We start from the raw sequence: 12,845 nt of genomic DNA, 5'->3' as shown, positions 1-12,845 counted from the left end.
CATGATGATTGACACCATATTCAATGCTTGAGGCTGAAATTTTATACACATGACTGATAACAAGTCCATTGTTAAATGTATCTATATCGTTATATCACAATGTCTTTGATACAACCTCCACTTGAGTGAACTCATTCATTATTTTCCCCTGGCTATCTCTGCAGTGTGATATCTAATTCTGTCTGTGGTTTGTATTTTCAATGTAGAAATAAATGAAAATAAAATGGCAGCAACGGCAAATTGTATAGTGTGTGTATATATATATATATATATATATATGTATTCTGATGAAGCTTTTTGCAATTTAATACACAAAATCCCCCAACATGTCTTTATGTGAGCTTTTCTTGCCTACTTTATCAATGCTTGGCACATGATTAAGTGCAGCCTTTAAATTAGGAATTGTTATAGGTGGTATTGTTATGTCCTCATGAAGACTGATTAGTAGTAATAGTATTGAAAGAGGTGGTCCAATACCATTGTAAACCCCAGGACGAATTCCCCAACGTTTTGTCCCAGCCCCATAACAGCACAATAAATAGTAGTACCTATAGAGTATTCTGTGGCCACCTTAACTCCTTGGGCCCTGCAGTCTTCTTATTTATGAGCCTGAATGTGGTTACCTAGCCACGTGTTGGCCACTTCAGTTACATACTGAAGAACAACTTTTGTTCCAATCTGATGCTTAGATCAATATCTTATTAAACAGTACACCAGTTAGATGTTCATGTTAGGGCTCATTCGCAAGACCATTGGATATTTTGTGATCCGCAAAACACGTAAAATGGCTGTGTTGAGGAACGGAATGGCCGGCCCCTAATAGAACAGTCCTATCCTTGTCCGTAATGCGGACAATATTAGGACTTGTTCTATTTTTTATTTTTTTGCAGATCGGTCTTGTGGACATATGGACACCGAATGCAGACAGAGTAATTTCCAAGTTTTTTTTGCGGCTCCACAGAAGTAAATGGTTCTGCAAAAAAAATAAAAAATGGAACTGATACGGGAATTTTTTTTTTTTTATGTGCATGAGCCCTTAATAAGACATTACATGACAGTTCTGTATAAGAATGACACAATCAGAATTTTAGTCCATATTCTGGATATCTTTAATTTTTGTTGCAATTAATTACATTTGTCCTGAGAATTTCCAAGCAGCATGTTAAGATGATAGGAGGATATGAGTGCTTATGTTTAATGGGCTGTCATCCACCCCCTCATGGTACTCTAATTCACCTTCTGAATCCATTTTGGAAAGGAACCTTTGCAGAACTTTGCAATCATATTACTGATGCCGGTGTTCACTTGCAGAACAAATGAGTGCTCAATTAATTCCCTAGCAAGCTCATATTCTGTGGGCTGTAAAGCTGTCTTCCCCAGAGCAATTAGATCCTATTAAAGCAAAGGAAGACAAGACACCTTCAAAGTAAAGACAGATCAGTTAGATAACAATAGATGGCATTCTTATGTGAAGCACTACATCCCAGTACGGCTAAAATGGAGAACTGCAATTCCTGATGAATTATCAATAACCTTTAAGTATTAAATATTGGTTGATATTGCAGTGGCCAGGTACGGGTGGATAATATTCTGTATTTGTCGTAACGCCAATTGCAGCGAGCGCAGGGTACTATCTCAGGGCCCTTCCAAGGTGTTATAACGCACGTCCCAGGTTAGGAATGCCAGATTGGGGTAATGGCCTATAATGTCTCTGTAGTTTTGTGGCAGTTGTGTCACGGTGTCTCCTAATTGGGTACGCCGGACTCCTGGCTCCTGGCTCACTTGCAATAAATTTGAGTGTAGTGATAGTAGGAGTAATAGAGGAACTTTGCAGAATAAATGATGTCCAGACCTTTAGATGAAGTTTAAACGTTGCTTTGCTTCACTTGCATCCAAACAGTATACAGCTTTGGTCTCTTGGTCCCAGCAGGTTTTGGCAATATTTGGCAGGAAAGAGTACTTCTGCTTTAAATGTGGAGCTTGCAGGATAAAACGTCTGCTTGGTAGCTCTGTAACTGTGGCAGGATTAGCTTCTGCTCTTATCTGTAACTTCTGCTGTGTGGGGACAGACTAGCTGGGGAGGAATAGGCTTCTCCTAGGACTCTGGACTTATCTTACAGATGGATTCGAAGGGGATGCTTTCTTCCTGGAACTCTGGAGTTGGTCTGTAGATTCTGCTCTCTTCATCCAGCAGAGCTGAAGGTGCTCAGACTGGGTATATATATATATATATATATGGAATGTCTCAGCCGAGACTATGTCCTTGCTGCCTTCCCTAAGATGGCACTCCCTTAAACTTCCTTTTCCACCCATACTGCAGGATGTGGGTCCAGCCCACTTCTCCACAGATGGGGACAGAATAGAACAGGAATGTTCCACTCTGAAGTGCCATGACATTAAGACTATCTCTGCCAGTGATGCTGCCACCCGCTGGTAACCAGGATAATTACATGAACCGTTATATTTAACATAGTTTTATATGCGCATTTCTGGAGGATATATATAAATTCTGGAGGATAATATAAATTACATCAGATGTCATTATAAGAGGCGCTTAGAAGATAGCAGTGGGGTAGAGGCGTGTAGTAACACACTCTGGGGTGCTACATTATGTTATATCCTGATTAGAAATGAGCGAATTTCATATTTTGAAATTCGTTCACGCTTCGTTTGGTGGTAAAAGCAGAAATGTGTTATGGATTCCGTTACCACAGACCATAACACAATTCTATGATGGAATGCCTTTAGAGGCATTCCGTTATTCATTCCGTCATAGCAGTCTATGGGCTGCAAAACTGACCCGTCCCGTTTCCGTTATGCAGGGTCCTGTCCTGCATAACGGAAACAGGACGGATCCGTTATGTGTAGGCCATAGACTTCTGTTATGACAGAATGAATAACGGAATGCCTCTAAAGGCATTTCATCATAAAATTGTGTTATGCATTCTGTCATAGAATTGCGTTATGGTCCATGGTAACGGAATCCATAACGCATTTCTGCTTTTACCACCAAACAAAGAGTGAACGAATTTCATAACATGACATTCGCTCATCTCTAATCCTTATAACTACAATGCCAGTGAATTATATCACATTTCGTGTAACATAAGTCAGCATTGCTTGAAATGGTGATCCGTATGATTTTTTTTTTCTCCAGAGACTGAGACATCTGTTCTATGGCTCAAGCAACTATTAGCTAAAAAAATAATTGTGAAAAACATTACTAGCTACAGGTGCACCTCAAAAAATTAGAATATCATTCAAAAGTTAGTTTATTTAGATAATTCAATTAAAAAAAGTGAAATTTCTATATTAAATAGATACATTACACACAGAGTGATCTATTTCAAGTGTTCATCTCTTTTAATGTTGATGATTATTGCTTACAGCTAATGAAAACCCAAAAGTTAGTATCTCAGAATTTTAAAGGGGTTTTCCAGGATTTTATTATTGATGACCTACCCTGAGGATAGGTCATCAATATCAGATCGGCGGGAGTCTGACACCCGGCACTCCCACGATCAGCTGGTTGAAGAGAAGGCCGTTCTCTGTGCGAGCTCTGCCTCCCCTTCATTGTTTACCTGCTCGCCATCGACATCACAGTGGTGAGCAGTGTAATTACAAGAGGCCGTCCCATTCACTTAAATGGGGCGGCTCTTTCCTATTCAAGTGTATGGGAAGGAGCAGTCCCAAAGAAGTGAATGGGACAGCTTAGATGTAATTACACCTGCTCACCACTGTGATGTCGACAGCGAGTAGGTAAACAATGAAGCTAAGGCTGCGCTCACACAAGGCGTGCTCTTCTCTTCAACCAGCTGATCTGCGGGGTTGCTGGGTGTCGCACCCCCGCAGATCTGATATTGATGACCTATCCTCAGGATAGGTCATCAATAATAAAATCCTGGAAAACCCCTTTAATAAAATCCATCCTAGAACCACAGAGGATGACCACTATGGAGGTACTTCACCAGCGACATATAAATCAAAAGCAAAAGCTAACTGCTATAACAAAACTTAACATTCAATGATAACATAGTTTATCCCTTTTGCTCGTGCACCTTTTTCTACTACATTTTTTCCTTCCACTTAACTTTCCATTAATATGATTGAGTACAGCACTCTATGAGCAGCCAGCTTCTTTATCAATGACCTTTTGTGGCTTACCCTCCTTGTGAAAGGTGTCAATGACTGTGTTCTGGACAACTAAGTCAGCAGTGTTCCCCATGATTGTGTAGCCTACTGAACCAGACTAAAGGCTTAGGCTACTTTCACACTAGCGGCAGGACGGATCCGACAGGCTGTTCACCCTGTCAGATCCGTCCTGCCGCTATTTAGTCGTGCCGCCGGACTGCCGCAGAGCTCCGGCGCAGCACGGCAGTTCGCGGTGAGAGGCTGCCGGACTAAAAAGTCGGACATGCAGTACTTTTAGTCCGGCGGCCTTTCGCCGTGCACTGCCGTGCTGTGCCGGAGCTCCGCCCCCGTCCCCATTATAGTCAATAGGGATGGAGCCGTGGTCCGACGGCACGGCGAAATAGCGGCAGGACGGATCCGACAGGGTGAACAGCCTGTCGGATCCGTCCTGCCGCTAGTGTGAAAGTAGCCTGACGATACCTTTGTGGGTGTTTTGTGTGACACCATGAGTCTACAATATTAATCTTTTCACAATATTCAAATTTTTTGAGATACTGACTTTTAGGTTATGATTAGCTGTAAGTCATAGTCATCATCATTAAAAGAAACAAACACTTGAAACAGATCACTCTGTGTGTAATGAATCTATATACTGTTACTTTCACACTAGCGTTTTTTGCTGATCCGTCATGGATCTGAAAAAACTCTTCCATTACAATAATACAGCCGCATGCATCCGTCATGAACGGATCCGGTTGTACTATGTCTTCTATAGCCATGACGGCTCCGTCTTGAACACCATTGAAAGTCAATGGGGGACGGATCCGTTTTCTATTGTGCCAGATTGTGTCAGAGAAAACGGAGTTGTCCCCATTGACTTGCATTGTGTGTCAGGACGGATCCGTCTTCCTCCGCACCACATCGCGGACAGAAAAATGCTGCTTGCGGCCTTATTCTGTCCGAGGTGGGAGCACAACCAAACGGAGCGCATTTTAGTGCATTCCGCTTCGTTCAGTTTTGTCCCCATTGACAATGAATGGGGACAAAACTGAAGTGTTTTCTTCCGCTATTGAGATCCTATGACGGATCTCAATAGCGGAATTTAAAACACTAATGTGAAAGTAGCCTTATACATGAGTTTCACTTTTAGAATTGAATTACTGAAATTAACTTTTCAATGATATTCTAGTTTATTGAGGTGCACCTATATATTCTTAATTGCGATATGTCTCTTCAAGATGTGATTAAGAAGCTGTGCATACCTTCAATGGAGGCAGACCATGCAACTGTTTCATGCAACCACCACTAGAGGGAGCTTAATGCAAAGAGATTATTTATTAACTGTATACATTCCTTTGCACTGAGCCCCCTATAGTGGTGGCTGCAGGCAGTCAGTTTTGTAATAGAAGGGAAGAAGATTTATCAATGTATATTGAGAAATATAGTGTTCAGAATGAGAACCATATTTGTGAAGCACCTGTTCCACTTTTTCCAACATAGAAGTCAGATAAAGTGGGTGAGATAGAGACTGACTTTTTTTTGTATTATTTTTTATTTAAATTTCTTCCTTAATCTAAAAAAAAAACATGAATTTGTCAGAAATGGTTGGGTGTGTTAACTTAGAATTCACTAAGGGCTCATACATATGAATGTGTGCGGCCCGTGCCCGTAGTGCAGCCTGCAAACAGCGGGGTCCGCAATCCACAAGATACGGAGCAGAGGCTTGGAGCGGAAGCCCACAAAAGCACTATGGAGCACTTCAGGTGGGATTTTGGTCTGTGCCTCCACACTGCAAAAAGATAGAACATGTTTTATTGTTTTGCAGTGTGAACTGAATCTTGCGGATAGCAGACCAATTCACTGAATGGGTCCACAAATGATGGACATACGGCTGGTGCCCGTACATTGCGAACTGCTATTTGCAGTCCGCAGCACGAGCACAGGGCGCACAGTGTGCATGAAACCCTAATACAGTTTTGGAAAATTCTTTTCTATCAGTTCATTTCCTGTCAGACAATCCCTTTAACTATTGATGAAGAATGTTGTCTTCTTTTAGGTGATGATTCAACTACTGTACAACCCAACAGAGGAAACTGCCCTCCTCCAACTCGTAAGCAATCCGAGTCACGAATGACAGTGAGCGGTGGGGATTATGGTGGAAATGACCAAGATGGAAAAGACTACACTTACAGCACTGCAGATAATGAAAGCAACAGAAGTCCTGGAGGTTTGACATTTTCTTTATTTTTCCATCAAAAATACATTCACTTTTAAACATACTTTTAAGCTGGATTCACGCAGGCAATTTGCGATGATGCATTTCTATGAGCCAAACTATTAAGTGGATTGAAGTCATCCCATTTTTGGTACAGGTTCACATGTTGCTTTCCTGTGGTTAGTCTTTCTCCTTGATCATGTTTGATAGGACGACTACATCCAAGCCTACGGATGCATCATTTAGATTGTGTTAGAAAATACAGTAAATTTCCTAATGGCCACTCATACCTGTTCTTCACTTAGTTTTTTTCCTGACTCAATTCAGTGATCCCAAAGTTGTAACATTCATTTCAGAAAATGATGATTTTATCAAATACATTACTACATGCATTTCTATTAGGCCCAACTGTCTAAGCTGGGTTAGTGACATAAGAATATGGAATAAAAAGACAGTTGTATTTTCTGTATATTTTATACATGCCCCCTTGTTAGCCAAATCTTCTCTGTTGTCCACACAGAGGTCCTGTCCATAAGATGGCCGCTGATGGAGGGTCATGTGACCAGGCCATTCAAAACAAACTGCACCTGCACTAAACTCATGAATGTGCAGATGGCAGGGGCAGTGTATCTGAATGGAGGTTGCCTGGTCACATGACCCTACATTGGCAGCCATATTATGGACACAGCCCACAAGACTAAGCAAACAAGGAGACATACCTTATGAAATATAGAAAATGGAGCAGAATATCAACAAAGGCTATATTAGTAAGTGCCATATAGTTATCTTAAAAGCACATTGGTCAATAGTAACCAGTGGCCAACCCCTTTAACATATGAGTATGTTTATTGAAGTATGGGAGGAAACACAAGCAAGCACAGAGACCTACAAAATGCATGCAGATCTTGAACCCAGTAGACTTCAGCACTGAAGCTCTATGCTAATCTTCTCTTTCTTAAAGGAAAAATCCATCCAAGAGATGGTGTGAGCAAGAGACCATACAACAAGGAAGAACTGGAACATATGAAGAATTATGGATAATGTTTTCTTGGGCACAATTGACCCAAACTTACAGAATCTGTCCTATAAATAGATTTTCTAGCTAGGACATACTGTAGCATCATTAATCCTTTCCTCAACTCTGATCTAGCAATTGAGAATCTGAGTTTCAGCACTCATTGGGGGCTATGAATGCTGGTGGTCGACAAAATAGGACTTGGGTTTTCCCTATGTCTGTTGTGAATATGTGAACCACCCCCCCCCCCCCCCCCCCCGTCCACAGACAGCAAGCAGGTTATATGATTTCACCTACTAAAAGTATAATTAGTGAAGGAGGCCAAATGAGCATAACTGACAGGAATATCCCTTTAACTCTCCAAAGGCTGACTCACATGACTGTGATCGGCACGGGAAACACGCTCTGTGTGTTGGCCACATTTCCTGGACCAACACTGGCTTCCCTGACCTGAACTGACTGTATTATAGTAATTTATGATGCAGTCAGTCTCTATCTGGTGGGACTATTGCAGTGTACTCACATGATCATGCTGTCAGATAGAGACTGACCGTATCACAAATTACTATGAAACTCAGCTTTGGGTCAGGGGAGCACTGGTCAACCCAGGAAATGTGCCAACACACAGACCATGTTTCCCGTGCTCATCATGTCATTTAAATCAGCCCTTAGTGTGGTGCTAAAGAGGTAGTCCTGTCACGGTAAGTGACATAATATCACTAGAACTGTTTCTCTGGCCATTTGCATTGCTGTTACTTATCCTAACTAGAGATGATCGAAGTATTGGAAAATTTGATTTGGCTGCTTTGCCGAATTTTACAACAAAAAATTTGATTTGTGACAAATTACTTAATCACGAAGCACATTTCTTTGTAAGTAGTGGGTGCAATGACCGTAAGTGGCGATTGCGCAGATCCCCATCACTGTGCGGTTAGGGCAGCGCTAAAGCCCGCCCATCAGAGCCGGTGACGTCACCGAACACACTGCCAGGCGGAAGCCTCCGCCCGGCAGTGTGTTATTGTAAACAAAAGAGCTTTCGCACTGCGCGATTTAGCATGAACTGCTCCGATGCTCAAGTCAGGGGGTCTGCCTGGGTGAAAATAGGTTTGTCCGGGTTCCGCTTTGAACCCGGACAACCCCTTTAAGCATTTATTACATTTTTTTTTTTCTGCATGAGGATATTCGGCTTCTCGGTGAATCAAATTTATCCTGAAATTCGTGGACTTTGATTCGCTCAACACTAATCCTGACTAAAATACGCCATTAATTCAGTGAATGATCTTTGGATAGGAGGGCTGTGTTTTCATATGATGTGGTGACAGTGGCAAGAGTCAAACAATAAATATCTGTGGGTTAGAAAAAAATATTTTTGTTCACAAAATATCAGAAAATATTAAGCATCTCGTAATTCATCGAGGTCCCGAAATGAAATTGCTTAGCTTTTTTGATGAAGGACCCGTTTTGGCAATGCAGTAGACACAAGGCTCTTGCTTTTTCTATACCGTTTACTTTGGAAAAACTATGGAGGACATTAATAAAGTCTAGGAACATGTGTCCATAAATAATTTTGCATAACGGCGATGCACTGCAGTGTTTACTCATTGAAGTTGCTTGGCAGAGCAGTTGGCGCCCTAATTAGAGTCCATTTACATGCTGTGTATGGTGCCTAGGTATGTCGGTACATCATAACCTTGTCTGCTGTATGTTTATTTCACTCCCGTCTGCGATGTAAAGTCATTCCTCTGAAATGAGACTTTTTGTTATATCTAATGGCAGAAGCACTCCTCCTTCGACATCAGTCATTTAAATGCTTCCATGCCCCTTTCATTGTAATCCATTTTTCCATACACAAAAACAATATGAATGACCTAGTGTATTTAAATGAGCAGAATAAAAAATACTGTCTTATCTCATGAACAACCAAACAGCATAATTGCATTCAAATTGATCTCTCCCAAACTTTAATATGATTTACTTGTATAATTATAAGTAATTCTAGCATAAAATCTCTCTCACAAATTGTAATACAAATGGTTTAGCTTTTGTACTCAAGGCGGACAGTCAATCAAAGAGGGAAATGTCCTGAACTGAAGCAGTCCAGATACACACTGCAAACATGGGTCAGGGTTTGTTAATAATATAGTGTTTCATTGCAGTATCCAGAGTGCTGTACTGCAGATCTGAAGATCTAAGTTGACCATATACATTCAATAGCTGTTGGCCAAATGATCGTTCAGCGGACAGATACTGCTTGCTACTTCACCTCAACTTCCCCATACACATATATCCTCAGTATTGTCTATTGGGAGAGAGGAGAAAGCCGCTGCCAGACACCTCTGGAATAATAATTAAGCTCAGCAAATCCTTCTCTTATCTGTCATTATCCGTTGAGGGAGAGTTGGGAGTTCTCCATAAACGTTCGTGTGCTGGCCAAACCCAGCATTCTTGTCAGGCTCGGCCTGCAATATACTAAGGTGAATGGGGCCTTTAGGGTATGCTTACACTGAGAAACAGATTTATCATTACACTATGCCATTTTTGTGGTGTAAAAAAGGTCACAAACTGCAAAAAATGTTGTGCAGGTGCTGTTTCTATGCCTGCATTGCCACCAAAAAGGTGGGGGTTGGACCAGTGGCACTGCTCATTTACCATCTACTTGGCCAGGTGGGAGTTCAACTTGCACAAAAGCTTATTGCCGGTCACAAATATTTTTCTCATGGTCAAACATTTCATTATGGATGTCTCACGATGGACCAGAGGTGAAGGAGGAGTCTGAGCAGGAGAAGAAACAGCAGATGATGCTGACAAGGACACTGGACAACTCGGAGATGCGGCCTGGCTGCCATAGTTGTATCAGTTTGATAAGAACAGAGCTATAATGAGTAATCAAATGAAGTGGAGGGCGGCACAATCAAACACGCACAGGATCGATGTGGAGCGGTCAGTGCAGGTAACAAGGCTGGTGAGGAGACACGCACTCGGCGGTGCACAGCTGAGACAGTAGATACAACGTAACAGACTCCGGTAAGTAGAAAATGAACAGCGGCACTCACCAATGTGCGTTCACAGACAGCAGCTTTATTCCATAAGATTAAGGCAAGGGGCAGACAGTTCAAGCACGCAACTAACAGCGGCAGCCGTTTCGCGCTAACTGCGCTTCGTCAGGCTGTGCGTCAATGCGTGCTTGCGTCAATGCTCCTTTTAAACCCAGGTGCTAGGTTTCCGTCACACTATCAGACGAATCAGAACCGCACCTGAGCAGGAAAAACTACATTCCAACAAATACAAACAAACAATGAACAAGCAATACATCAGGGACATATACAAGCACATCGTGCAGACTTATTTACACGAACTTAAGGAAAACAAATTCGAGAGGCTTACTTAAAGAAATGGGCTGAGGTCATTTCTGTCGTTCAGCCCAAGTTCACCTAGCGCTAGGATATGAGGAGGGTTGAAGAAGATTTTTCCCAGGAGAGCCTACTCAGTAGAGGGAGTGAAAAGAACAAACAAGGGATTGCAGACGCCAAACCTACTAGGTTTGCATTCTCATTCAAATATAGTCCGATGGCAGAGCGCATTCGCTCTGTCATTTTTAAAAATTGGGACGTATTGAGAAGAGATGCAACCCTACATGAGCTTACCGAGCATAAACCATTGATTTCCTTTAGAAGGGCTCATACGGTAAAAGACAGATTGGTTAGAAGCAGGTTTAAGCACAGTAGGAGTGAGAGTTGGCTGAACAGCAATCTACCTAAAGGGAATTTTAAGTGTGGCAGTTGCTCGTTTTGCCAGTACAATTCCCTTAAGAAATGGATTGAATTTGGGGGTGTCCAACACAGAGTCAGCACCTTTATCAACTGCAGGAGCACATATGTGGTGTATCTGCTATTGTGCCCCTGCGGTCGATTTTATATCGGCAAGACTATTAGGTGCTTGCTTGAGAGGTTTAGGGAGCATTTAAACTCCATCAAAACAGGAAAGGGGTGCCCTAGGTTTATCCAACATGTCAGAGAAGCCCATAATGGAGATGCGAGTTGCATCTCATTCTCCGGTTTAGAGACAGTCCCTGCCCCCCTGCAGGGGGGGGATAGACACCGCCTCCTCCTGCAGAGGGAAGCTAGGTGGGTCTTGCGCACACAAGCGCTAGGTGAACTTGGGCTGAACGACAGAAATGACCTCAGCCCATTTCTTTAAGTAAGCCTCTCAAGTTTGTTTTCCTTAAGTTCGTCTAAATAAGTGTGCACGATGTGCTTGTATATGTCCCTGATGTATTGCTTGTTCATTGTTTGTTTGTATTTGTTGGAATGTAGTTTTTCCTGCTCAGGTGCGGTTCTGATTCGTCTGATAGTGTGACGGAAACCTAGCACCTGGGTTTAAAAGGAGCATTGACGCAAGCACGCATTGACGCACAGCCTGACGAAGCGCAGTTAGCGCGAAACGGCCGCCGCTGTTAGTTGCGTGCTTGAACTGTCTGCCCCTTGCCTTAATCTTATGGAATAAAGCTGCTGTCTGTGAACGCACATTGGTGAGTGCCGCTGTTCATTTTCTACTTACCGGAGCTATAATGAGTGTTTATGGCTGTCAGGAGTTCAGAGATAGGGACAAAGAGCAGACTGAGCCATCAGCGCTGGCGTCTGACCGATCTCAGTGTAAACAGAAAGTAATAGTCTGTGAATAGACAGAAACTGACAGCTGTATAGAGAAAAGTGCCGGAAATTTTTAATAAAGACCAACTGAAAAAAAAAGATTTTACTCAAAAAAGGATTGCAATAAAAAAAATGTCCCCAAAGATGTGCCTTTAAAGGGAAACTACTTAAATTTCTATTCATTTTGGGCTTTGAAGTGAAGGAGTCTGTCCTATCAGTGATTGACAGCCTTCTCTCTATAACTGTGTATACACAGATAGCTGTCAATCACTGATAGGACCGCCTCCTTGACTTCAAAGCCTAGAATGAACATGGCTATAAATCAATAAATAACAAGATATACTGAATCTTTTCCTATAAAACTATATATCAATCTTCTCAGCTCCTCCTGCTCTATAACATGCTGCTTTCAGCTCAGACACCATGTTCAACGTGACAGGTTCCCTTTAAGTGTACTGGACATATAAGGGTTATTGAGTCAGAATAGTAGCAGAATCAACAGTTTTGCTTTGACATTATAGAAACCTATGATATAACACCTATTAGCCATATTGTGCCTATCTGTACACCTTCACCTCTGTTGTCACAAAGTGCTGTTAAAGCCATTACAACAGCGTATTCAAGCAAAACCGATGACACGTCCCTATACATGCATATGCACAAAAAACACTTTACAGTAACATCCAGTCCTTTATAATCTCTACATGAACGGTAAGAAGCCCAGAAGAAAGAACGCCTGTATACGAATCACATTAGGAAGAACTCCGGATGATGTTCTTGTCCCTGAGGTGTTATTTGAGACAAAAAAAAAATGGGATGGATTCCTTACCATGCC

At 42.0% G+C, this 12,845-nt stretch overlaps 1 protein-coding gene across 1 annotated transcript in view; it reads left to right on the top strand.

Moving 5' to 3' along the window:
* The window catches only part of RPH3A (rabphilin 3A), a 278,685-nt gene that overhangs the window by 204,162 nt on the left and 61,678 nt on the right, over window positions 1-12,845 (top strand). The window contains exon 8 of the mRNA XM_040419660.1: window positions 6,188-6,358. Within this exon, the coding sequence (XP_040275594.1) occupies window positions 6,188-6,358 (171 nt within the window). The remainder of the gene's footprint in view (window positions 1-6,187; window positions 6,359-12,845) is intronic.

The sequence above is a fragment of the Bufo bufo genome, chromosome 2 (assembly GCF_905171765.1).
Source record: "Bufo bufo chromosome 2, aBufBuf1.1, whole genome shotgun sequence".
NCBI lineage: Eukaryota > Metazoa > Chordata > Amphibia > Anura > Bufonidae > Bufo > Bufo bufo.
Note: the sequence above shows the minus strand (reverse complement) of the source record. Positions and strands in the feature narration are given on the sequence as shown.